Here is a 27,867-nt window from a genome sequence, read left to right as displayed (position 1 = left end):
GTTCTATCTTAGCATGAGAATCGCCGCTTATAGTCATTTTCATGCTTCTTTATATATAATGATCACATTATATATCACATTATTTCTTTTTTCGGTCTGATTTCGAAAACCACCTCTCTACTTCTCACAGTAGTGTAGGGACTGTGGACACTCTACACTCCCCAGATCTCTCTGGTATGTTGTTGTAATATTATATATATATATATATATATATATTGATTTAATTCAATTAATATTTTTTTCTATTTTTATCATAATAAAATTAAAAATCTTTTTTTTAATTAATCGATACTGTTATAAAATTTAAATTTATATAGCGGAAATCAACTTGAAAAAGGTCTTCTTATCTCTCTTCGTCCCGGCTGAACTGGGCTATTTGCCTCGCTCTCGTTCATCGGAAGGTTCTTCTCTCCGCCGCCGACAACCTCCGTATCCGCCTTCTTTAGAGCTCTCTCTCTCTCTCTCTCTCTCTATATATATATATATATATAAGATTTTACCATTACAGCAACTTTCACTACCTTAAATTGCTTTAATCAGGTACTATTGATTTCGCACCTTTTTCAGATTTCTTTTTCTTTAGGCTAAAATTCAAATAGAATCTGTAATAAATTGCTTGGAATGAGGTTTATTGTTTTGGCAGATTGAAGTTTAGAAATCGATGGCGCATAGGTTGCTGAGAGATGCTGAAGCTGATGGATGGGAACGATCTGATTTCCCTATTATATGCGAGTCGTGTCTCGGTGATAGTCCATATGTGCGAATGGTAAATTTTTTCGTTTCAAACTTTTGTTGTTGTAAAGGTCGTGAATGGTCTTACGGTTTGTTATATTCTCGTGTACCTTTGAAGCTGAATGTTTTCATATTTGCATTGCTCCTATCTGCTATTGAGGTGCAAGTGTAGGAAACTTCATTGGGTGAAGAAGTTGAGATATTTCTGGTTGTAGTTTAGGTGGAATGGCGTAGGCAAGATTTTTGCTAAGTGGGTTTAAAATATGAAAAATAAACACGCAAAGAAACCCAAGGGGTTCAACATATATTATATATACATAAAAAATAATTTTAACCATGTATAAATAATAGTATTTTCCGTGGAAGTGTGTTCGGATGAGCCCCTTGGCCCTACCCGGCTCCGCCCTTGGTGAATATAGGTGCAAAGAGGCTAGAGTAGATGGATATTGAGGATTCATATTGGCAACAGTAAAGTTTGTGAATGTGGCGTAGATGAATGATTGGTTGATTGATATGGTTTTAGGTGAATATAGTAATATTTTCGGGTGAATTTTTAAGAATTCATCATTTATTTCAACCACAGTAGGAATAATTAGTAATTGTAGAATATTTGTGTTCCATTGTGCAAAATTAAATAAAGAAGTGTGCCTTTATTGAAGTTTAAACCGGTAAAGTCTCTCATTTCTCAACCTTGAAAGATCACAGACTTCAATTCCTAAGTGTATGGGTCTAAGTGGTATGTAATATGTATTAGTGTTCCTTAAGAATGTGAAGTTTTGTGAAGGATGTGTTGGATCCTTTGATGAAGGCACCATCGTGGTGTTTTTCCAAATTCCTAAGTAAGGTACTCGTTAGATTTGCTCTACAGGAAAGGCTGTTAGCCTTTTTGTAAGGACTGTTAATCTCTGGTAGCATTTATGTAATTGCTTGTCTTTGTGCTAGATTCAGTAAACTGTATTTTAAATTCCAGTTATGTGTAGCTAGGTGAGACCACTTACATTATAATCGTTGTGGCTTTCTGAAGATCTCTTTGTTTGGACCTTATCTATTGACAGTTTCTCCTGATCCACTGCTACTTTTGGAACATTGTTATGATGTTTACTGTCTTCATACAGTGTAGGAATTGATTTCTTGCTCAAAGTGTATCTCCAGTTTGGCAGTATGATTAGTCTGGTCTCTGACTTTGTTTCGGTTTCAGCTGCACATCCTCTACTATAATCTTTCTTCCTCCAATTACACTATCAGACATTTGATTTTGTTATGGTTTTCGTACAGACAAAAGCAGATTATGACAAGGAGTGCAAGATCTGCACGCGACCCTTCACAGTGTTCAGGTGGAGGCCTGGTCGGGATGCGAGATACAAAAAGTCTGAGATCTGTCAGACCTGCAGCAAATTGAAGAATGTTTGTCAAGTTTGCCTGTTAGATCTTGAATATGGTTTGCCAGTTCAGGTCAGAGACACTGCTCTCAGTATCAACTCAAATGATGCCATCCCAAAGAGTGACGTAAATAGAGAATATTTTGCAGAGGAGCATGACCGCAGGGTATGTGATTTACTAACTGGAAGCCCAACTTATAGTTATGAATGAAATGTTTCATTACTAATTGCTTGTAGGACCATTTAATTTACTTATACATAAATAAGGACAACAAAATATTTCGCTGAAGCTTTTGGCCACTCTTCTTTTTGTTTTTTCTAAACTTAATTTACTTTCTTAAAGAGAACATACTGCAAAGCTACAACTTAATTGATGAGTTGCCAAATTATGAGCTGAAACTATCCTATAAGCTGACGTTTAGGCAATTTCGAGGCTTTGTTTCTAGGTAACCCCTTCCCCCGCATCCAAATCTTGCTGGGAACTACTTAGGGATGAGGTGCAGTTTTAAATTAGGAGGAGAAATTAAACCTGGTGAAACCAAGTTTAGAACTTACAAGAAGCACCTCAACAAAAATAAGCTGATGTTTTTTTTCTGTTTTCTTGGTTTTCCCCAAAGTAATACTTAATTTTTTGACCAGGCAAGAGCTGGTATTGATTATGAATCTTCATATGGGAAAGTCCGTGCAAATGATACTATCATGAAGCTTCAAAGAACAACTCCATACTACAAGAGAAATCGGGCACATGTTTGCAGTTTCTATATACGTGGTCAATGTACAAGAGGTTTGGAGTGTCCTTACCGGCATGAGATGCCTGAAACAGGGGAGTTGTCACAGCAAAATATCAAAGACCGTTACTATGGGTATGTCAATCTGATTCTTTGTTGCTGATCTGAAATTCTCCTCTTTCCAATGAAATTCATATATTTGTATTGACATATTTGTGATAGGGTTTCTGATCTTTAATTTAGCGGTTGGGGTGTGAGAAAGCTGGTTCACTTTTCTGTTGATATGTCCATGAAGACTAATTAGTCACGGTAGACATATTATCTGTTTTCCTTAGTTGCAATGCTAATATAGGATGAAGGCCAGAGTTGTATGCATGGCCACAAGATATTATATAAAATACTAAAATAATACGTCGTTGTGGGATTACTTTGGGTATGTTGTTGTTGTATAACTAAATAATACGTCAGTACAACAAGTGGGAGAAAAAAATGGGAATTGACCTGGAGCTTATGTTCTCATTTATCATGTAAGAAAGAAGCAAAACAACTCAAGTAAAATGTATCTCAATGTGTGAAGACAGTAACGTGAACTTGGTCAACTGACTTAGGAGGTGAATAGCTTGTATTGAGTTGCTCTTTTACCCTCATTGAAATTATAAACAAAAACATTTATGAACATGTAAATTTATCTCAGATCTGACATTTAAAGTCCTGCTGTCAATATATTATAATCACTTTTTCATAGTTTTGCAGCTAAAAAAGTTGCTGGTGTGGTGTAATTGCTTTCTACTAGTGGCAGTCTTCATTCCCATACTTTATTCAGTGACTTATTCCTTTCTGGTTTCTCAATCCCCTCTGTTTGTATTTGAGGTATGCCTTATTTAAATATATATCTTTAGATGCCATGCTTGTTCAAAATCCTTGCACTCAACAACCATTGGAAGTCTAAGAAGAAAATTTTTGGTGAATGCTTTTTCATATGATTCAACATCTAGATGAGGTTCAAATAATTGCCGAAACTGGCAAGGTTGTTACAACCCAGAACCCAGTCAACTCCATGGTTATGGACATAGTTAAGTTAAGACACATAACTCTAGAAAGATACCATTTTCCTCATGACCAATCAATTAAATAGCCTATGCACTTTTGAAACTTACCTTACCTTGTCTCTCCATGATTACGTGATGGCTAGGCCGATTATTGATGACATCTAATTGCTGGTCATTTTTCTTTTGCTTGTTATCTACCTGTCCTCTTTTACAGAGATCTATTTATCCTACATTGTTCGCCTACTTAAAGTTGAAGAAATGATCTGTGTTACTATCTTGCTGATCTCAACTGACGAAGTTTTCACTATACTGTACCTTAAATGATTGCAGAGTCAATGATCCAGTGGCTTTAAAGCTACTTAATAAAGCAGGTGAAATGCCTTCATTGGAGCCCCCTGATGACGAGAGCATTAGAACCCTCTATGTGGGTGGTGTTGATGCAAGAATCACTGAGCAGGACCTTAGGGACCATTTTTATGCACATGGTGAAATTGAGTCCATTAAAATGGTGGTCCAGCGTGGTTGTGCTTTCGTGACTTACACGACTAGAGAAGGTGCGGTGAAGGCAGCTGAGGAACTTGCAAACAAGCTGGTGATAAAGGGCCTGAGACTGAAGCTACTCTGGGGGAGACCTCAAGTTCCCAAGCCAGAGTCCGAGGTCTCTGATGAAGCAAGACAGCAGGCTGCTTTGACTCACAGTGGTTTGTTGCCTAGAGCAGTCATATCACAGCAGCAGAATCAACCTCTTCAGCCTCCAGGCACTCAGGACCAACCTCCATCCATGCCTTACTTCAACATACCCCCGATGCCTCAGCAAGACAGACCATATTATCCATCAATGGATCCACAAAGGATGGGTGCCGTAATTGCATCCCAGGAAGGGTCTTCTAGTTCAACTACAGGATCTGGTCCTGGTGAAAACAAGAGCGGTTCTGAGCATCAACAAGGACAACGTTATGCATATCCACCTGGAGGGCCACCACCTCAAGGTCAATTTTACCCGCCTTATTATCATCCACCCTATGGGTATATGCAACCACCTCCTCCACCTTATCAGCAGTATCCTCCTCCACCTTATCAAGCTACAGCACCCCCACCACCTAGGGGTCAGCAAGCCGCGCATCAGCAGATCCCTCAGCCAGCTGCAGCAGCAACCACACAGCAGCCTTAATCTGGGCAGTTTTGTCAGGCATCTGCAATGGGAAGAAGAATCAATGTTTAAACGTGTAGCCATTTTGAATCAAGTGTCGATTCTGTTTTGCCAGATGAAAACCTTTTGTGTTAGGTTCGTCTCTACCAACCTTTCGAGTTTCGATTTGCTACACTATGATCTCATTTAAACCTTTCATCATTTGAGCAAATTGCATTTTGCCCTCGTCTTTTTCCCTTTAAAAAAAGTTCCCCGCGGTTTTATGAATTTTACATTTGTGCGTTGTGCATGAGCACACTTGCTAAACGTTACTATCGTTTTCTTTCTTTTTTCGTAGAGGCATGTCATTTGATTTGGAAGTACACAATCAATGATCAATGAAAGTTTATGAGTTATGACCATCGCCATCCTAACTGAACACAATTAGAAAACATTTTGTTAATAGATTTGTAGTTGGAAAATTTATTATTTCTCCGTCCATGAGTATTATTTTTCAAGTAAAATTTCACTTTCTTTTCACTCCCTTACGCAGGAGGATTACTTACTTCAAGCTGTTTAGATAGTTTCCAAAAACTGTTGTTTCCCAAACCTATTCTAACTGGGATTAATTACTACACGCTTTCTTCTAAATATTCCATTTAAAAAGTTTCCAAAAATTGTTTTTCCTTAACCTATTCTAACTAGGATTACAACATAATGCAAGTGTATATATATATTAGTAACCCTTCACTTTCATCACATAATTTTTAACTTCCCAAAGTTATATAAGTTTTTTAATCAACACACAATGGCTGCATGCTTATCATCATTAGGTCATGATCAATATTCTTCCAACAATTTTGATGAACTTTTCAACCTGCCACGCTACAAGAGGTACTACGACTTTTCTTCTTATCAAGTTAATGATCATCTGGAAAATCACAGCAACAAGAGATTCAAATTTAGTCATGATGATGTTCCATCATTCAAGAAAGTACTGGATGACAACGTTGAAAAGAAAGTACTCGAATTTAGTAGCAACAAATTACCATGTCTAAAAATGGTAGCTGGATCTTTATACATACCCAAAGACAATCCAAAGAAGCCGCTAGGTGAAGATGCACACTTCATCCATGAAGTATACCAAACTATTGGTGTCGCTGATGGCGTTGGTGGTTGGGCTCAACATGGGATTGACGCTGGAATATACGCGAGAGAGCTTATGAAGAATTCACTTATCGCTACAGATAATGAACCGACGAAAGGTCACGTGAACCCTAAAAGGGTTCTTGAAGAAGCATACAAAAACACAAAGCCCGAAGGATCGTCTACAGCTTGTATTATAACCCTCAACTCGGAAAAAAGTACTATAGTTGCTGCTAATGTTGGCGATAGTGGATTTTTCCTAACCAGAAAGGAGAAAATTATATATAAGTCGCCGATACAACAACGGGGATCATTTGGATGTCCGTATCAATTGGGAAACTGCAGGGATAATCCTAGCGTTGCTCAGGAGATGGAATTAAACGTCGAAAAAGATGATATTTTGATGATTGGAACGGACGGGATGCTTGATAATATGAATGAAAGTGAAATTGAGGAAATTGTTCGGAGAGCGATCGATGAGAAGTTGAAGGCAAAGGAGTTGGCTAAGAAAATTGGAAACATTGCATTGTACAACTCATTCGATAGATTTGCAGATACACCATATGCAAGAGCATCTAAGGGACGACATAAAGGAGGAAGAATTGATGATATTACTGTTATTGTTGCTTATATACAATAATAATTAAATTTAGATGGAGTAGAAAAATTGAATGTACTTTATACGTTGCTTATGAAGCACAAAATGTAATAATGTGCACACTTTATTGTATAATGCAAATGTGCATATATAGTTAATAGTATAGTGAAGCTACTCTGCTTTTTTGTTATTTCATGTATTTGCAAGATTCATTATATATATATATATATATATATATATATATATATATACATTCAACAGTAGTATGATTGAAAAAGAAAATAGAAACAATTAGAGCTTAGTAGAAAACATCTATTAACAGAGGCAAATGTAACCAATGCAACACACACACTGCTTCAATATTTTTCTAATTGGATAAACTTGAATTTTTTTTGAAAGGTTAAAGCAAAAAAAGAAAGAAAAAATATTAATTAAAACAGCAAAAGTGCTATCAATAATCACTTAAAAAGATATTACCCAATTTTAAAACGAAAAAGATAAGATATAAGATTTAAATTTTTATTCTTTCTTAGAGAGATGCACTTAATCAATATTACATATTATGTGATACTTCGAGTATGAATTCACACATTTATATTCGAATATTTTTAAAATTATATAACACTTGATCTCGAGAGTAGTTTATGGGTTCACATGAATCAAAATACTTCTGTTAGTGCAATAAACTGAAAGTTGTGGTAAGATCATTAGCAAACTTATAAACTAACTTCGAATTTCCCTGGCTCCACTAGTCCAATAGATGTCGTCACCAATAACAGTCCAGCTTCCACTATATTTGAAAGAAATTGAATGGGTCATTCATGTGGGTCAATTCGAATTTATATGAATAGTGATGGAGTCGAAAAATTTAGCAAGAGGATTCAAAATTTGAAAAAGTAACACATGAACTAGCCGAATGGGTTCGACATCTACTATATATATTAAAAATTATTTTAACTATATATAAATAATATAAATTTTCTTCAAAGAAAATTCGGATGAACCCCCTGTAAGTTGGCTCCGCCCCTTCATATGAAGGGAATTAGTTATATATATATATATTTAATTCTTAGTTAGAAAAGAAAAGAGAAATGACACAATGGTTAGGAGACCCCAAATCTATATGTCGCTTCATGATATTAAAAAAGAAAAACAGAAAACATCATCATCATTTCTCTTAAAGTTCCACGAAGATTCTTGTAAAGATTTATTTTTTGAAGAGCAAATAAACTTTTGTAACATATACTGTAATTATTTTGATATAGTTCTTTTTTAATGTGATTACACTGTTTGTATGTAATTACACTATTTGACTATTGAAACAATAATTTAATGATCCTACAAATTAAATGTTTGATTAGATTTTTCAATATCAAAATCAAAAGTTTGCTGATTTGCAATTGAGTTGCTAAAAAGATTTAATTTTAAATATTAAAATACACCCCTCAGTTGGTGTTCCTTGTCATATTTTTAATGATCAAATCATTCTAAGGAATATATAAAAAATAACGTAAAATACACGTATCCAGAAATTAGTAGATAGAAAATGTAGTGCAACATTTGCAGAATTCTTCCATGATGTAACATAAAGCAAGAGAGCATTTTACTCTAGAGCCTAAAGTAGTGGGGTATTTTTGTTCTTTTTATCTTTTGAGGGTGGGGGACCTTTGGTGTCCTAAATATTGAGACAATGCATAATACAAGGGTCATGATGCATGTCTAGTAAAGTGAGAGCTCAAATATCAATCAATTTTAGATTCCATGGAGAAATCTTGTTTGTTTGGTAACAAGACTTCCTTGATTACTTTTTTGGTTTTTCATATCTAAGTGATATATTATTTAGAAGAGAATAAGAACAAATGAAGGCCTATGGGGCTTTAGTTTAGCGGTAAGAACATAACACGTGATGTGTGAATAATGATATATACGTTACAAGTTTGAACATTGTCGGCACAAAAGAATCCAATCCATCATTTAAGTAGAGAATGGGATGAGCTGTTGAGATTTAGATTGTCTGTTGCGTGCACTCTGAGATTTCTTAGTTATCAATCTAAAAGAATAATAACAACAAAAATCGTCAAAGGACGTGGGGTAGGACGTTTGAGTTCTTTCCATCTTTAACAAAGGATCTTGAATTTGATGATCTTTAGAATGAGAAACCTCCTCATAAAAAGCATTTCATCCTTTAATGAATCAAGGGGTCGACCTATAATCCGTCTAGTTTTGGACTATAGGTTACGTGCACGCCGACATCTCTTAATTATCAATAAAAAAGAATATTAACAATAAGAACCATCAAAGAATATGGGGTAGGGCATTTCACGAGTTCTTTCCATCTTTGATTACAGATCTTGAATTTGATCTCTAGAATGAAAAACTTCTTCATATAACAAAATTCATCTTTTAATGATTCTACTACATTACAAATATCCAAATTAATCGGTGGAGAAGTATCCAAGGGCGATCTATTATCTGTCGAGTTTTTAACAGTATATTGTGTGCACTTTGAGATTTCTCAATTACCGTCAACAACAAAAACAAGAACCGTCAAAGGGTGTGGGGTTGGACATTTTCTTTCCATCTTTAACCAAAGATCTTGATGAATTTGATCCTCTCCATAAAAAGCATTTCATCTCTTTTAATGAACTAGTTTTGGACACGCATATTGCACGTGTATCCATATTAATTTATATAAATTCATTAGAATGATAAAATGTAATTTATTGTCGAACAAAATTTCATAATTGATAGAAATTTCATTTTGACAAATGTGTATGGAAGTATCATTGCAACAAAAACATTTTTTCTAGCCAAAAGTCTCAGTTAGAGAACTGATCGGTTAAAAGCTAAAGGTGACAACAAAATTAAAAATAAAATATGCTTAGAAATCACATCCTAACTAATCAGTGAAAAAAGGGTAGATAGGTGAATCTATTATCCATCGAGTTTTGAATCATATGTTAACACCAAAGAATTAGTGGGACAATTGAGATTAGAGAGATCTTGTGTTTGAATCTAAAAACGAGAAACTTCTCTATAAAAAATATTTTGTCATATTGATTAATTTCGAATACTCAAGGATTAAAATGAAAAGAAAAAGATGGGAAATAAGGAAAAGTGGCCACCCTCACCATGACTAATGCACATGCAATTGGTTAAGAGTGGAGTAATGTCTATAGTCCTTTTGCCTTAGTAAATTGTAGTGAAAATGACTTGGAAGGTGGGATTTGTTTTCTTTTACTTGTTCTTATGTACACACAAGGAAAATGTTTTATTAGTTGTTGTTTAATTCAATATTTTACTTTATAATTGTGAGTTTTCACCTAAACATTTACTTTCTTGCCTCAAAGAAATCAATTCTGCCTAAACATTTTTGGACAAATCTAGAAGTACTTGTTCGGACTGTCTTGTAGTAACTTTTCAAGGAACAATATAAAAAAAAAAATATCTCACTCTCACCGTCTCAAATTATCTATCGTAATTTCTTTTTATACATTTCTTAATAAATATTAATATAAGAAAAAGATTTTTTTAAAAACTATTTTAGCCTTCATTTATATTTAAACAATTATAACATTACCTCAAAATTGAGAGGTTTGTAGTTTTAAAGACAATAACTACAAGAGTGAAATGGGCAAAAAAAGATAGTTATCTTGAACTTCTGAATCGATAAATAATTTGAAATAACTACTTTTAGAAAGCACGATAGATAATTTGAGAACAGAGAACATTTCACCAATTTATAAGTGTTTTGGAACACTAACATAGAGAAAATTATTTCTATTTTCACGAGAGAGAAATAATATTTGTGTGTAGTACTCTATTATCAATAAAAATTTACTGAATATGTTGTTATTGTTATTCATCATCCAAAATTCCACTGCACATAGCTAACGTGTTTAATTATTCGCAATGATGAAACCCAAAAAATGTCAAAATAAATTGACAAAAAAAACTAAACAAGAATCTTACTAAAGTACACATGATTTGGTACCCCTAAAGTAATAATTTAAAAAGAAATATAAGGTAATTAATGACTTGTAATGATACTCTTAGTTCCTTTAATGTACGAAAGACAAACTAATTGCATACAATTCAAAACATAACAATAATTATAATTTTAAGCAATTAATCAATAAATTAAATTTTCAATTTAACTTAATTAATGTTCGTCTTTAACTTAACAGCAGAACAAAATAGTCAAAAGAAACGGCGTGGTGAATGATTCTGTTAAGTGGTGATTAGTTTTCTGGTTAATTAATTAATCCCAAAAGTAAGCAGCAGAAAGCTTAATAAAAATGATTCAGTCTTTTGGTTAATGGTAAAGGAAGTGTCGAGCTCATAATTGTCAAATGTACAAAAGTTGAATTTATGATTAAATCCTTCAAAAATTAAAAAATTAAAAAATTAAAAAATATGACTAATCGATTCAAGGTTATTATATTCACCAGCTAAATATTATCGAAAATATATATTTTATGTATACTATATATCTATTTTAATAAACAAAACATATACATTTGCTGATTATTGTTTTAATACTTAATTTCATATCCCTTGTTCTAACCACAATTTAGACCTGATAATCCATTAGTAATACTAAAAAGTTCATAAAGAACTATCCTATTGGTTAATTTATTTTTAAAAAAAAAAATATTTTCCACTCATCGATCAAATTTCACAAAATATTTACATTTTCATATATTTATACATATTTTTATCTTTTAATAGGCGGTGATGTACTTTTTATTTAATTTAATTTATTCACAACATGCAAATGCCCTACTTGTAACCCGTTTGCCCATTAGTAGTGGGTCCATTCTTCTTGTGAAATAATTCAATTAATTTTCCTTCAAATTTCCCCCCTTTTAAACTTTATATATATATTATATTGATATGCAAATCCACCTAGTGTGATGGATATAATTTTTTCATTATTAATCCTAGATTTTGAGTTTGAGTTAGTCATAAAAATTGATAAATTTTTAATAAAAAATGTTTCTCCTTTAATGATTCCTATGTGAAGCAAATTTTAATTGTCAGTCAGAATACTGAATATCAAATAATAGTAATAATAATAAGTTGTAACTTACTCTTTGTTATATTTCATCTATTGTTAGTATTGATAGCTTTTTCCTTCTTATTATTTATTCTGATTATTAATATAAATCAAGTCAATTGTAAGATAGTTATAAGAAATTCTAGATGAATTTAATTCTAGTTGATCATATAATAATAAAAAATTATTTAACTACATCAACTTCCTAGATTACATGCATAATCAGCGAAGATTAAAAACAAAAATTAGTTTCCCTGAAAATGACGATCGATTAAGCTTACGTTAGCTCCTCACTTGTTTGCAGACAGAATCAAATTTCGATTACGTATGAAATGTCATTCACACTCGATCCAAAATTAATTGGTTCTCCCTAAAATGCATTGGAGCATAATAGACATTGAAGGGGGTAAAATACGATTTCGATACGGATCGTAATATTATAACATATGAAATATTAATTATTTTAGGGAAAATACTCAAATATGTCATTGAGCTTTGAAAAAAAAGTTTATTTATGTCATCCGTTAAAAGTTTGGCTCATTTATGTCATTTTCGTTTAAGAAAAGACTCATTTATGCCATTATTTGTAAACTAAAAATATTTTTCTTTTTGCAAAACTATTTTGTACACGTGGTCAATTATGATTCGGTCATGTCGTTAACTAAATTATTTTTTAAAATGAAAATGGTTCAAATATGTCATCGAACTTTGAGAAAAGGCTCATCAGTTAAAAATTTGGCTCATCTATGCTATTCCAGTTAACAAATAATGGCATGAATGAGCTTTTTTTTAAAATGAAAATAGCATAAATAAACTAAACTTTTAACGGATGATATAAATGAGCCTTTTCTCAAAATTCGATTGCATATTTGAGTTTTTTCCCATTATTTTATAACAAAAAAAAAACATCATCCCCATTTCTCCTGGTGTGTTATGTCATTTCAAGAATGACATGGCAGAAGAGCAACATGACATTTCTCACATGGGACGGAATCCTAGGCATATGTAATTATATGCAAATTTATGACACATACTAAAAGTTGTAAAATTTATGATGTCAAATATATTGTGATATATTGGTCAGAAGATAAGAGCATACTATTAAATGAGAAATTTAGAATTAAAAACCTTATAATTAGATGACATAGACTAATGAGTTCACGTATTAATGAACTTTTTAGAAGAATTATCTATAAGAATAGTATTATTATAGATCTATTAACAACAAGTAGATATACATCGGAGGGGGAGTTGAACCGCTTTTATTAGCATAATTTATTTATTTTAAAATTTCTTTATCAAAATTTCTAGCTTGGTTGTTGAATATATATGTATCGGGAGAATTTAGTACAAGAAATTATGAGTACACATCTTAATAATAAAATTCATGAATAACTAATGAAGGACAATCAAAATAAAGCTTACAAGTCATTTTTGATGTAACAAAAGGTAACGAGAGAAGATTTTAAGAGACTCTACTTGGCAAATGAGACAATTATTTAAAAGATATTGTCATTATCATGGGTCTTTCTTTCTTCTTCTTTTTTAGTTTTCAATCTCATGTCCGGTACAAGTATTAAAGACAAACTAAATTTAAATTTGCATCAGAAAGTCACATATTGAGAATAAAGCATTTTTTAATAAAGACGGTTCCGTACTCAAAAAGACTTAAATTCGAAATCTTTAATTAAGAATGAAAGAATAATTATCAACCACTTCATCACAATCCTAATTAACTTATTAATATCGCCGTCTTTTACTTTCATCTTTGGACAACATGAGATGAAAATTACTTCAGTAATTTGTTTTGAACGAATTAAAAAAAAAAGTGTTAAATAAACAAAGAAAAACTATTTAAAATATTTCATAACATAAGATTATTTGAATTGCAACATCAAATCAAACCATTAAAATATTTTATTCGTAAATTTACTGATACAACTAATTTTGCACAGCGTAAATAATACAATTTATTGGAAGTATTCATAAGTAGCAGTTGCAGAGATTCATATACAGAGTTTCATTCACTCACACTGCTCTTTTCTCGTGACACTGTCAGTTTTGAGTTGAGTACTCAAATAAGTAGTAGTCATTAGTAGCATAGATTCTCTCTCCCAAACTCCCTTTTCTCTTTTCAGAAACTCCAAACACCTGGCCCATGTAAGCAGTTTCCTAAAATCAAAATAAGTACCCCCATTTTCATCATCTTTCTTCTATTTGTCCTTGAAACTGAAATTTTTTCACTTAAAAGTTTGTTTCTGCAACTTATTTGTTGCTTTTGGTACATGGGGTTCATTCTTAAGTATTAAAGATTGCACCTTTATTGTTCTGTTCCATTTTCAAGATTCTTGAAATGGGTCATTTTCTTTAAGCTGTTCAAGTTTCCTTGGTTCTTTTGTTTTTTGGGTTTTCTTGGGTTCTAGCATTTTGTTCCTTATGGTTTCTTGATTGTACCATTTGGGTTTTTTTCTTTTTAGGGAAAAAAAAGGGAAGAAATTAAAGATTTTCTTGGAAAACAACCTAAAAATGGTAATTTTGAGGTTGTTCACTGTTTTGCTGGTGGGGTTGTTGTTAAGGTCTCAATTTGGGACTGTACAGGCTATTCATGAACAAGTCATTTTGGAAGCAATTGGTAAAGAGCTAGCAATACCTGGTTGGGATCTGAATAGCACTGATTTCTGTTCTTGGCATAGCATTAGTTGCAGCAGCTCAAACAGTTCAATGGTGGAAAGGCTGAATCTTTCAGGTTTTCGATTACAAGGTAATTTGACTCTAATATCTGAGCTCAAAGCATTGAAGTGGCTGGACCTTTCTAATAACAATTTCCAAGGTTCAATCCCACAAGCATTTGGGAATTTGTCTGAGCTTCAGTTTCTTGATTTGTCTTTTAATATGTTTAGAAACTCTATACCTAGTGAATTGGGTAAGCTCAAGAACCTTAGAGCATTGAATCTTTCAAACAATTTGCTCACTGGTTCAGTACCTGATGAGCTTGAAGGGATGGAGAGTTTGCACTATTTCCAAATATTTACCAATAAATTGAGTGGTTTTATTCCAATGTGGATTGGTAATTTGACTAATCTTAGAGTGTTTGCAGCCTATGAGAATGAGTTTAGTGGTGATATTCCAGTTAACTTAGGCTTACATTCTGAGCTTTTGTTGTTGAATCTTCATTCAAATCAGCTTGAAGGGACAATTCCTGAGAGTATTTTTGCTATGGAAAAGCTTGAATTTTTAGTTCTGACTAATAATAAGTTGACTGGCACTATTCCTGATTCAATTGGGAATTGCAAAGGCCTTTCAAACATTAGAATTGGGAATAACAAGCTGATAGGTGGCATCCCCAAAGCAATTGGAAATATAAGTAGTCTTACTTATTTTGAAGCAGATAATAACACACTTTCCGGGGAAATTGTCTCAGGATTTGCAAAATGCACTAATCTTACTCTTCTTAATTTAGCTTCAAATGGATTTTCTGGAACTATCCCTCCGGAGTTTGGCGATCTCAATAATCTACAGGAGTTTATTGTTCCGGGGAATAACCTCTATGGAGAGATTCCAACTTCAGTTCTGAGGTGCAAGAATCTCAACAAGCTTGATTTAAGTAACAACAAGTTCAATGGAACCATACCAGGAGATATATGCAACACAACCAAATTACAGTTCTTGCTGCTGGGACAGAACTCCTTGAAAGGGGAAATACCTCATGGGATTGGGAACTGTGTAAAACTTCTTGAGTTGCAAATGGGGAGTAATTATCTTACTGGAAGCATCCCTTCTGAGATTGGTCATATGAAGAACTTACAGATTTCATTGAATTTGAGTCATAATCATCTCCATGGACAGTTGCCTAAGGATCTTGGGAAACTCGACAAGTTGGTTTCTTTAGATGTATCTAATAATCAGCTGTCAGGGAATATTCCATTGGAATTGAAAGGCATGTTGAGTTTGATAGAGGTTAACTTTTCGAACAATCAATTCACAGGACCAATACCTGCTTTTGCTCCATTTGAGAAGAGCTTAAATTCAAGTTTTCTTGGAAACAAAGGGCTCTGTGGTGAGCCTTTGAGTAGTGATTGTGGATATGGTTTTGAGCACAACAGTAATCATCACCGAATTTCCTACCGGCTCATCTTGGCTGTTGTTGGTTCTGGTTTGGCAATTTTTATATCTGTGACAGTGGTTGTTTTACTGTACATGATGAGGGAGAAACAAGAGAAAACCACCATGGAAGCTGGAAATACCATCGATGAAAACTGTACCAAACCAGTGATCATAGCAGGGAATGTTTTCGATGAAAATCTCAAGCAAGCAATAGATTTTGATGCAGTTGTAAAGGCAGTCAGGAAAGATACAAATAAGATTAGCACTGGCACTTTCAGCAATGTGTATAGAGCAGACATGCCTTCTGGGATGATTTTGTCAGTTAAGAGTCTGAAGTCGATGGACAAGACTATAATTCATCACCAGAGCAAGATGATCAGAGAGCTTGAAAAGCTAAGTAAACTGTGTCATGATAATCTGACTAGGCCTATTGGGTTTGCAATCTATGAGGATGTTGTTCTACTCTTACATCAATACTATCCCAATGGGACATTAGCTCAGTTTCTTCATGAGTTTAGCCAGAAACCTGAATATGAATCTGACTGGCCTACAAGACTTTCCATTGCCATTGGAGTTGCAGAAGGATTAGCGTTCCTTCATCACGTGGCCATAATCCATCTTGATGTTTCTTCAGGGAATGTGTTTCTTGATTCTAAATTCACCCCTTTGGTTGCTGAAGTTGAAATATCCAGACTTCTTGATCCATCTAGAGGGACTGCAAGTATTAGTGCTGTTGCTGGCTCATTTGGATACATTCCACCAGGTATATTCTATGACTTGAAAGACTTGGCTAATCATTTTACTCCCCCTTGTTTCAATTTGTTTATCTTATTTTCCTTATTAGTACCAAAGAAAAGTCTCTTTCCTTTTATAGTAACTCTTTGATTTTAACTTTCCACGGGACATTTTTAAAACCACAAGATTGGAGGGCATTTTGGTATAAGATCACAAAATTAAAAAGTCTTCATTATTTTCTTAAACTCCGTCTCAAGTCAAAATTGGGCAAACAAATTGAAACAGAGGGAGTATTTTCTTTATGTTGAAATTGTAATTCTGGTGTCTGACTAATTCCTTTTTCTTCAACAGAGTATGCATATACAATGCAAGTAACAGCTCCCGGAAATGTTTATAGCTATGGAGTTGTTTTGCTCGAGATCCTTACCACCCGACTACCTGTTGATGAAGCTTTTGGTGAAGGAGTTGATTTGGTCAGGTGGGTTCACGGTGCATCCGCAAGAGGAGAAACACCAGAGCAGATACTCGATGCGAGACTTAGCACCATTTCTTTTGCTTGGAGGAAAGAAATGCTTGCAGCTCTAAAAGTCGCATTGATGTGCACCGATACCATTCCAGCAAAACGACCAAGAATGAAGAAGGTGGTAGAAATGCTTCAAGAGGTTACACAAAGTTGAATCAAAACTCCTATCATCCAAAAGTCTCTGCTCAATCTCAGAACTTCAGATCATGAAAACCCCTGTAGAAATACAAAAACCGTATGAAATTCACTGTTCTTAGCCTAGACTAGTGGTCAAAATAGTTAAACTATGTATATTGTCTGAGGTTGCTGTTCTTCTCTGATGATCAGCTCCAAGTTTGTATTCGATTTTCACATTAGAGAGTCAGGAGGTTAGATGGGAAAGTTTAAAAGCCAGAAGCAGTTCTTAATATGGTTTGTGATATGTACCATTTTGTACTAGGCCTTCAATCATATATAGTTCTTTTTCTTGTCCATGTGTAAATGGAGGTTTGGCATTTTCTTACTGGAGTGGTATGTTTGCAAGTAGCTTGAGGGGCAAAAGGGAGTTCATCCGAACCTCCTTATATATATAGTAGATGTTGAACCCTCTTGGTGAAAATTCTAACTTCGCCTTCTATAGAGAGGGTTCTCAATTGTATTTTACTTCCCTTTATATTAGGAAGGGCAAGACCTTTATCCTAGGGAAGATATTGAGAGGTTATTCATCCTGCTGCTGCTTCTGGTGTATATAGATTATGGAAACAACAGTTCTTCTGGCTTCTTCGATGTTATACACATATACTATACTCCTATATATCTCTGGTTAAATCTGAGATTTCGTACAATGAAGCTGATGCTTCACGAGCTGATAAGTTGTCGGAAAAGACTATTTCAGCTTTAATTTGTTACTGTAAATCTATAGTTACTGTTTTTGCTTCATTGGCTTAAATGGTACAACATGTAAAGTAAAGTGGAGACTCACATAGTCGACTCCAACTTGCTTGGAATTGAGGTGTCACCACTCACCCAGTCTAATAAGTAACAATGGGCCCAACCTGGGAATTTAATGATAACTCCACAACATATCCCGTGAAATCCCACAAGTGAGGTCTGCAGACCTTACGACCACCTCATGATAACAACTTTTCAAATCAAAAAATCTAAAATATTGTCTGCATGCATGCTTGATATACTGAGAATCATAATGATCACAATTTTATTTATTACTGATATAAATTCATTGATTGCACAAAGAAGGTGCCAAAAATGTACAGAAAAAGAGGACTTTATGTTCCCTTAAACATGTAGGGAAACCAAAAAGTACACAATATTTTACATCTTGGTTGTAAAGCACAATTCAAACCAGGAATACGGCAATTATAAGACACTTTATTTCATTACATATATTGATCTATGCTTAATTTTAAACTCTTTAAGTAGTTTCCTTATCATGCCAGCTCTGTATTGCTGCTTTTGATGATCCTGAATTGTTCGTGCATATTCTTCTATCTTCCAGTCAGAAAGATTTCTTCTTAATCATGAAAGCCATCCATCATAGTTTCTGCAGTCTGCAATGGACGCTTATCTGTTTTGAACTACACCAAAAAAGTCACAGGAGGTTCCTGATAGGGGATTGTAATGAGCACGATTAAACATGCACAATCCACAGTTCACTCCCACACTAGACAAAGCATCGACTCTTGGAACTAAACATGAAAGCATCAACAAGGACATTTTAGTTCCATGTGGTGTTGGGTACTTGAAAGAGCACAGACTCAATGATGCTCCCACTTCAATAATTTCAAACTTGAGAAAACCGAGCAGAAAGCAATGGCACATAGTCAGGTGGGAAGGTACGTATGAAGAAACAATAAAAGAAAGCATGAAAATAAGAAAAAAAAGTAAGATATAGGTCACATGGAATAGCAATTATATGTAGAGGAAAAACTACATAAAACTATCCAATATTGTTACATACCAGTGCCATGCTTTTCATATATAGAATATATGAGAGGGGGGCATCAGTCAGCTAATAATACATCACATAAGCTAATCATGTACCATTGATCAAGAGTTTGAGGGTCCATTGGTAATAGTATGACTATTCCTTCGTACGATTGTGGCCAGTGCAGAACTGCAGAATGAATGAGAGAAACATACCTCTGAGGCTATACAGATTAAAGAGTCTTTTCATTTCATTCCAAATGCGTACAAATCCTGATTGAACAATTCTTTTACTTCTCTTTTCCTTCTCATTTATAATCTCTTTTCAATCACACACCTGATTATAGTGGCTCAAGCATAAAGAGCAGAGTTAAGTTGTAAATTTCTTATCCTCGTCATCTGTACAATCCAAGTCCTTGATATTTGAATCACCCCGATCAATTGGCCTGTTGTTTAACCTTCTACTTTTCAGTATACCCTCCGACTCCTTCATCAATTTGATGTACCTTTTTCTAACTTTTGCTAATGGATGTTCCTCGATAGCCCCTCTATCACAGTAAGCTTCTTTTAGTATTGCAGTGCAAGTCTTATTCATCAATGACAAATTGAAGATATGAGGATGCCTCTCAAATGCCTTGTGAACTTTTTGCGGCAACCCCAAGTATTTCCTAAGAAACAAAAGTTTCTTCCTTTCTGCAGCATGCTCAACAAACAAACTAAGCAATTCATGAAGCACACCCACCACTCGTTTTTCTGCTATATCACTATTTGGATCCAAACCTGAATAATCCTCATAGGGTGAAACATATGGAAACTTCTGAAACTCATCAAACCAGTCTGCGATCTTTCTTTTAAGCCTCAATCCCTTTGATGGATACAGTGGAAACTCTATTGCCTCACCCTCCACACCAGTATACACTCCCCTCCTCATCGCATTCCTCTGCATCACAGATAAAAACCTTTCACTCCCATCAATATTAACAGCCAGTCCTTTTAATCCATCTTCCATTTCTACAACTCTGAAACACCCATCAAGATTATCTTCCGGTTTCCTTAAGAATTCGTCGGGTAACCCCAAATACCATTGCAGACCCTGAATTATCTTTACAGGAAGCATCTGTTCCCTGCCACTCATCAGTATCAACTTCTTCAGCCTCATAATGATATCATCCTTAAATTTTACATACACCTCTCTCTCCTCTCTATCAAGCTCAATAGCCCTCTGGGTCAACTTAAACCAAGGCAAATTGTAGTTAGGGCCAGTAAATTCCTCGAAAACAGATGGGTACAACCTTAAGAACCTGGCAACCTTAATGGATATTCCTAACTCTAAGCCTTTCTTTGAAATAGTTGATATAGGGATGCAATAATCATCAGGCGAAGAGGAGACTATGCAGTTCTTGAGAGCAATTAAAGGCTTGAGTTGAACTGATCTGTGAATGGTATCGATGGAGTCAAAGAAAGAGTCTTTCTTCCATTTCATGTACACATCTACATAGTTCTGCCTCTGGGTGTATGCACAAGGGAGTGGGTGGCTGGAAAAGAGGACTTCATGCAAGAGACATACACACTTCTTGCTTCTCCTGACGATCATTGTCATCAACTTCTTTATGTGTTTCCGTGTTGTTCGACTGTGGCTTTTCAGGTCTTGCGAGAGGCAGCAGGTTGATATTCACTAGAAAATAAACACACACTGAGTTATATATACTTTGCTCTTGGCCTGTGCTCTGAGCCCAAAACTACTAAGAATACGCAGTTTAGACGAGCAGGAAAGCATCAATCATCTTTGCTGTTTGCGGCAAGCTAACAGATAGCTGGTTAATGCACTTTACTGATCATCTGGACTTTTAGACGCCACTATATTATACTGTCTGCCTCACCTTTTTGCACCTATACTTCTTTTTGATGAGCTTGAAATATGGCAATGGCTGAACAACCCATACGTTTATCTACTGAGAGGCAAAAGAACCTGAACAAATTACCCAACATGAGGCTATTGTTTGGAGGAATATTTTCTAAGTACAAAAGAATCAATTCTAACATGTTTGAAGCGCCAATTGATCAGGAATAGAGATTGTACCCTGATGTACAAAGAATTTTCAACTAGAATATCACAACTTCCGATTCCAAATGCCAGCTATTGAGAAACAGAAACCCAATATAGAAAATCCAAGAACCAATCTAAAACCATCAATGGAAGCTCAAAAACCAACTAAAAGGCACAAACTTTATGAAACAAGATTTACCATTGCATGCCATAAAATGTACTCCATATTCTATGATTTTTTAGTATAATATCATACAATTCCTCAATGTTCAAATGCTAACTACTAAGAAACAAAACTCCACTCCATTAAAATTCATAAAAAATAATCCAAAACCATCAATGGAAGCTAAAAAAACAACTAAAAGACAAACTTTATGAAACAAGATTTACCATTGCATAGCCTAAGCTACTCCTATAGTACACACACTAAGAATTTCCCAGTATAACATTACACAATTCCTCAATGTTTAAATGCTCATTCCACATTTCTACTAAGAAACAGAAACCCAATCCACAAAAAGTCAGAAAGAACCCAAAATCATCAATTTTAGGTCAATAACCAACTAAAAGACACAAACTTTATGAAACAAGATTTACCATTACATAGCGTAAGCTTTAAACCCAGTTCACAGACAGTCAGAAAAAAAATCTAAAACCATCAATCCAAGATCAAAGACACTAAATTTATCGAAACAAGAATTAGCTACTTCTTCTATGCTTACTCTATTTATTACTCGATTTTTCAGGGTGACCAATCAGAATCTCAAAATCCAAATATCAACTCTCAAATAAAGAAAACACACACAAAAAAATAAAAAAATTGTCGAACTTACCGGTCACCGGTGGATTTTGCGGCACACGACAATGTATAATGACAAAGCTGAGGAAGGCGAGGAAGCCTAAGAGAGCAAAAGGAACACTGGGCTGGACTCTTTTTTTAATGGGCCAGTTAGTTCCGTCCTAGGTATATTTTCGCAGCGAATTCAAGATTTAAACTTGTTTCGTTTAATCTTTACAACTCTCTGCATTGAAGTTATTATACTTTTGAAATTATGAATTTAGAGTTAATATTTGTTGAAATTTTAGTGATTTTTCACATGCAGACAGACACACATATATATATGTACTCCATGTTAGAAATTAAATACGGGTTCGATTGAACTCGTTGCACAAACACTCCACCGACACTTCTTTTCAACATTACAGTTATAGTAGATTCATAGGTTTGAGTTTATAGATTCTGAATTTTAAAAAGGATATTTTATTGGGTTTTAAAGAAATTATTAGTATATATTAAGTGAATTTCTTAATAATTTTATATAAAATTTTGGGTAAAGTTACTTGCCAGAACTCTAACTCTGTCTATGATCATGACTAATTTTTACTCGTTTCTTCATGATGTGGTGTAGATCTTATTATTATTGTGTTTACAATGTTTTCTACTACTAATTTTTTTTTGTTTTCCATTTTTTGACACTCATATTGAAGCTCGATTAAATTTGAATTCGCGCCGAAAAATTTCATAGTGGGGGAGAAAGTGCTCCCTAACAAAGGCGACTTCGTAACCAGGAAGACTCAAACCAGAGACCTTTAGTCAAGGATGAAGGAGTATTTACCACTCCACCACAACCCTAGTTTCAATTGCATAAAAGGAAAAAGGCATGATATATCCTCAATTTTGCGATTTAGAACGGATATACCTTTCGTTATTTAAGTGACTCACATATACCCATTACACAGATGGCTCATATATACTTTTATCATTGCACAAATAGGCCAGAATTACCCTTTTTATTTAATGGGAAATGAAAAAATTAATTTTAAATTTTTTATTTAAGAAAAATCCATGTAAGGGTATAGTAGATTCTTCTAGCAAATTTCAGAGGTAAACAAAATAAAACCTCTCTAAATTTTGTATTTTGTGCATAATTATTTTGGAATATAATTTAAATATTTTTCTCCACCTAATTTACCGCAATATATCTTTGTTTATTTATTTTTATTACAACGTCATTTATACATAAGAAAGTCATGTAACTTATGATAAGAAAGTCATGTAAGTTATGATATTGTTGATTGAACCACGTATTTCTATAATAATTAGTGAAATTACTATGAAGCTATGATGATTAGATTGTCAATAAATTGACACTTTTCACATCAACTATTATATTTTCCTCTCTTTTTTTTTATCAACAACTTTAAATTTGAATTGTAGCTTGAAAATGTCTCTTTAGAAAATTTTCTAAGTAGGCAATCTCAGAATTGCAACTTATTTTGTATTTTTTCTTTTTATTACAATCTTTATTAGAATATTTATCAAATAATATATTAATCAATTAAAAATATATTTAACCTTTTCGCGAACCAACATACGAGTTAATAAATAGAATGAGATAAAATTCACAAAGAAAATGAAAAGACTACATGATATAATAAATGAGATTCTGAGAATGTTGGCATTAACTATAAGAAGACTAAAAGTTCTTCAAATTAAGTAGTATATATGTTAACATTGAAACGTTCAAATTATTAATATTTAATAGAAGAAATTTACTTTAAGTAGATATAGAGCCCGTTTGGATGAGCTTAAAATAAGTAACTTTTATGTATGAAGTGCTTTTAGAACTTTGAAGTGCTGAAAGTTATTTTTATAAATAAGCAGTTAAGTGTTTGGATAAAAGTGCTTAAATGAGGAAAATGATGTGAATTTTAGGATTAAAAGAATAAAAAGGGTAATTTGGGAATTTAGTTAAAATATAAGGAATATAAAAGTAATTTTCATGGTCAAATAAAATGACTTTAAGCACTTAGAAAAAAAAGTTAGGAATCCTAACTTTTCATTTTTGACTGACTTTAAGAACTTTATGGCTTAAAGTTAGCATTAGGCAAACACGTCCAAAAGCTAAAAAGGGGCTTTAAGTTGGTTTTGACCAACTTAAAGCCCATCCAAACGGGCTCATACAATATTTTATTTTAAAGTAAGCACAATGATAATTCAATTTTTTATTTTGAAGTTTATCACTTTTAATAATACTAATATTTATGTTCGTGCTTTGCACGAAGATCTCATGTAAACAAAATTCAATTGAACAATCACTCAAGAAAATGTGTATTTTTTTTTATTTAACCAACGTCTAAATTTTATTTATTTTAAAAAGTGTTTTTGTGAGAAGTGCTTTTACAAAAGTATTTTTGTTGAGTGACTCTATTGGACTAAATAATTTAAAAAATACGTCAATATAAGAGGTGTACCTTGTGATTGACCAATGTTCTAAAGTACTTTTGGAAAAAGCTAATTTATTTAGCTTTTGAAAAATAATTTCTACGACACTCAAAATTACTTTTTTCTCCAAAAAACTTGGCCAAACAATTGAATTTTCTAAAACAAGTACTTTTGAAAAGAAAGAAAAAGTTTGACGTATAAAATATTTGTTCGAATAAGATGAATAAGAATTGATTTTATAGGCTACTTACTATTTTTAAAATTAATTTTATGGCCTTTTTATAGGATATTTACATTTTTATATATAAAAGATTTAAAAAAAATTAGCTTCTTCTATTTAATTTATAAATATCCAAGAAATCTCATTTTCATCCGATGCATTTTTTTAAATAATTAACTTGCAGACTTTTAGTCAAATAAAAAATTATAAAAATACTTCGAAACAACACAAAATTTTGACTACATTCGTACTATAAATCAATATTTAGGACTCTCATATACACCCCCCCCCCCGCCACCTAGGGCTGTTCAAAACCGTCCGCTACCGATAACCCAACAGCAAAATTGGCTTATTGGCTTATTGGTATTGAGTTATCGGATTAACGGGTGGGGAATGGATTTAAATTTTATAATTAACGGCTTATCGGTGTGGGGAACGGATTACTCAATTTTGTTATTGGGTAAACCGTTAACCCGTTAAGAATTTATTATATTTTACTATATTTTTATCCCTAAACATATAAAATATGTATGATAATTATAATTTATAAATCTAAAATAAGCCTCAATAGACCAAACTCATTTAATTAAACAGGCCAAGCCCATTTAAAGTATACTCAGCAACTAATTACTAAACATAATTTTTCCTAAACCTAAATAAGAGTATAAGAGATTCAGAGTGCCACTTTGCCAGTTGCCCTCTGTCTCATCTCTATTCTCTCATTCTCTCTCAAAGCTCAGTGTAGTGTTAAGTTGTGTATACTGTGTACTCTTCTTGACTGCCATGGTGGCTTGAAATAATTTAAACTAGTTTGATGTTGCTTGAGCATTGATTGGTCTCCAAGATGTCAACAGAAACGTTGTGGCTCCAAACTCCGGCTAACAACAGGCTATGCGCCGTTTCTGCCCACCCGTGCCTGTTACACCACAAAACAACCAGATGGGTCAGGTATCTTCTTTCTAAATTCTTTTTTTTTCGTTTGGTAGATATTATAAATATGTATTTATTTTCTAAGATTTGTGTTTATCTAGATATTCTGGATTATATTTGTTATAGTTTAATTTTATTATTTTTGTCCAAGTCTATTTTCAGTGACTAGTTTACTAATTTTTTTTAATCTTCAAATAAGTTATGCATTGTTAAATTGTCTTTATTCTCATTTTTTTTATAGGACCTGAAGGCTAGGCTAAACCTCCCATCTTCGCTATCGTGCCTCCTCCTTGTACCAGTTTTTATTATTGGTTTCTCACTCATCTTGTCCTCCATTATTTCATGATATTATTTTCTATCATTTCATCTTCTAAAAATCACGTGTTGGTGATCTATTTAGATTAGCTTTTGTTTCTGCATTTAAGATATATGAATATATGTGATATTTTTTTTAACAACGTTGGATTTGTATTGCTGCTCCACTTGGTTCACAGTTAATTTTCCTTAATTTATTTGAATTGATTTCATTCACTGTTTAAGAATTTGTTGGCAACCCTTGTGTATGTCATTTTCATTTGACTACTTTTTGTTGTTTGTCTTTCCTTTACATGTTACCATACCACCGATACACCGCCCGATAATCGTCCGATAATTGCTAATCCGATACCGAACCAACCGATATCTTATAGGTTGGCTAGTGGATTAGTACTTTTAAAAGCCGATAACCGTTAAGTCAAACCGTTAAGCATAATAATCCGTCCGATCCGCCCGATAAGCACCCCTACCGCCACCCCCCACCCCACCCCCGCCTCATTTTTAAGATGCTATAATATAAAAGGAGAGAACAATATTAGTTGTAGGAAAAAAATAAAGAAAATGATATATTTCTTCATGGACACGTTATTTAGAATAGCTAGAAAGTTCTTTTTTTTTTTTATATAAAATTATAATTGAGTCTAAAGTTCTAAATATTAGAATTTGCTATCTACTTCAATAAGGAATGATTTACTAATCCAAATTTTCGCTAACACAATTAAATCGAAAAAAAATAGACTTTTGGTAAGATTTGGAAGCAAGGACTTGTAAGTTTTGTTATCTATTTTTTTTTTATTAATCTATCTATTATTGGATATTTTAAAATAATTTGAGACATATTAATTATGATTTAAGCGCTTATGTCATCAAGATAACAAATACACTCAAGTTTCTACTTAATGATTAAGTATATGATTTTCCTTTGTCCACATGTTCTAATTTCCTTTGGCTCCAAATTTTATAGTGTAGTGATTAATTAGAGAAGACTTTTTTAATTCTGGAAAAATATTTCACACCGTTAAAATAGTTTCTTAGGATAGTGTCTAGCACGATTCAAGTATTATTTATGTATATATTACTTATAATATTATTGTAGTAGTATTTATCTAAATATTCATATTATTATTTTGATATTAAAATAAATTAAATAGAAAGATCTATTTAATTTTCAGTACTTCTATTTTGCTAAATAATAAATTATATTATTATTGTGAAATTTTTATTGTTTCTCAACAATTATTATTTCCCTATATTTACCAACATTTATACTATATTAAAAGTACGAAGACTTTTAAAATGTTGATTAAACTTTTTGTTCTTCATTAAAAGATTTTGCATTAGACAAAATCGTCAATGCAAAATCGTCTTTTCACCCTTTTCCTCAAATAATAGTCAATTAAATATTATCAACTTATAGCAATCCTAATTATACACAATAACTTATTTTATTGAAAAAACTAAAACCCTGTAGGATTTACTTTGGGATTAAAATTTACTTATACGAATTAATTCTACTCAGTTAGTTGTCTTTTTTATTAATTAGGTTTACTATTTTACCTTTTACTCATATTAATTAGCCTCTTGAAAATGAAATTTTTTGGATCTTCAAAAAAATTTTAAACTTCCAAAGCATATTAATTGAAGGGGTAATATGGAGAAAATTTAATTAATTTTATCATGATTTAATAAGTAATCAAATAATATAAAATAAATATTTTTAGTAAGATGTCCATCTAATATAGAACAACTAGAGTATCAATATACCTTAAAATAATACATAACATAGATAAATCACATATTATTTTCATGTTCCTTATATAACTAGATATTTGTGATTACAAACTTTCGTATATTAGTAATTTCATAAAAACTCATTAATATAAAATCCACTAATCAATAATAGTAATAATTAATTATTATTAGATATAATCTTTTCACATAATATAAACAAATAAGCTAAATCACGATATCAAATTACGTATTCAAAACTGATTTAATTTCTTAATTGTAGGTACAAACGGGAA

At 32.9% G+C, this 27,867-nt stretch overlaps 4 protein-coding genes across 4 annotated transcripts; 3 read left to right on the top strand and 1 right to left on the bottom strand.

Moving 5' to 3' along the window:
* Nucleotides 1-339: 339 nt before the first annotated feature.
* On the top strand, nucleotides 340-5,439 carry LOC129876181 (zinc finger CCCH domain-containing protein 49-like). Its single transcript, XM_055951530.1, has 5 exons — nucleotides 340-540; nucleotides 644-766; nucleotides 2,008-2,277; nucleotides 2,751-2,974; nucleotides 4,219-5,439. Exons 2-5 carry the CDS (start codon nucleotides 662-664, stop codon nucleotides 5,057-5,059), a joined length of 1,440 nt encoding a protein of 479 aa, XP_055807505.1. The 5' UTR covers nucleotides 340-540; nucleotides 644-661; the 3' UTR covers nucleotides 5,060-5,439.
* A 386-nt stretch (nucleotides 5,440-5,825) lies between these two features.
* LOC129876784 (probable protein phosphatase 2C 55) lies at nucleotides 5,826-6,803 on the top strand. Its single transcript, XM_055952278.1, has one exon. It carries the CDS (start codon nucleotides 5,826-5,828, stop codon nucleotides 6,801-6,803), a length of 978 nt encoding a protein of 325 aa, XP_055808253.1.
* Nucleotides 6,804-13,827: 7,024 nt separating this feature from the next.
* LOC129877184 (leucine-rich repeat receptor-like tyrosine-protein kinase PXC3) lies at nucleotides 13,828-17,655 on the top strand. Its single transcript, XM_055952669.1, has 2 exons — nucleotides 13,828-16,687; nucleotides 17,011-17,655. Exons 1-2 carry the CDS (start codon nucleotides 14,347-14,349, stop codon nucleotides 17,334-17,336), a joined length of 2,667 nt encoding a protein of 888 aa, XP_055808644.1. The 5' UTR covers nucleotides 13,828-14,346; the 3' UTR covers nucleotides 17,337-17,655.
* A 696-nt stretch (nucleotides 17,656-18,351) lies between these two features.
* LOC129876538 (protein WHAT'S THIS FACTOR 9, mitochondrial) lies at nucleotides 18,352-22,224 on the bottom strand. Its single transcript, XM_055951995.1, has 4 exons — nucleotides 21,986-22,224; nucleotides 20,986-21,074; nucleotides 19,140-20,780; nucleotides 18,352-18,967 (listed from the first exon to the last, which is right to left on the bottom strand). Exon 3 carries the CDS (start codon nucleotides 20,703-20,705, stop codon nucleotides 19,476-19,478), a length of 1,230 nt encoding a protein of 409 aa, XP_055807970.1. The 5' UTR covers nucleotides 20,706-20,780; nucleotides 20,986-21,074; nucleotides 21,986-22,224; the 3' UTR covers nucleotides 18,352-18,967; nucleotides 19,140-19,475.
* Between the last annotated feature and the right edge of the window lie 5,643 nt (nucleotides 22,225-27,867).

The sequence above is a fragment of the Solanum dulcamara genome, chromosome 12 (genome assembly GCF_947179165.1).
Source record: "Solanum dulcamara chromosome 12, daSolDulc1.2, whole genome shotgun sequence".
NCBI lineage: Eukaryota > Viridiplantae > Streptophyta > Magnoliopsida > Solanales > Solanaceae > Solanum > Solanum dulcamara.
Note: the sequence above shows the minus strand (reverse complement) of the source record. Positions and strands in the feature narration are given on the sequence as shown.

What these genes read in the sequence shown, in the direction of transcription:
- LOC129876181 (XM_055951530.1), top strand. Translation starts at nt 662, where the DNA reads ATGGCGCATAGGTTGCTGAGAGATGCTGAAGCTGATGGATGGGAACGA. An exon ending in ATAGTCCATATGTGCGAATG is followed by an intron (nt 767 to 2,007) that starts GTAAATTTTTTC and finishes GTTTTCGTACAG; the next exon opens with ACAAAAGCAGATTATGACAA. An exon ending in CAGAGGAGCATGACCGCAGG is followed by an intron (nt 2,278 to 2,750) that starts GTATGTGATTTA and finishes TTTTTTGACCAG; the next exon opens with GCAAGAGCTGGTATTGATTA.
- LOC129876784 (XM_055952278.1), top strand. Translation starts at nt 5,826, where the DNA reads ATGGCTGCATGCTTATCATCATTAGGTCATGATCAATATTCTTCCAAC.
- LOC129877184 (XM_055952669.1), top strand. Translation starts at nt 14,347, where the DNA reads ATGGTAATTTTGAGGTTGTTCACTGTTTTGCTGGTGGGGTTGTTGTTA. An exon ending in ATTTGGATACATTCCACCAG is followed by an intron (nt 16,688 to 17,010) that starts GTATATTCTATG and finishes TTTCTTCAACAG; the next exon opens with AGTATGCATATACAATGCAA.
- LOC129876538 (XM_055951995.1), bottom strand. Translation starts at nt 20,705, where the DNA reads ATGACAATGATCGTCAGGAGAAGCAAGAAGTGTGTATGTCTCTTGCAT.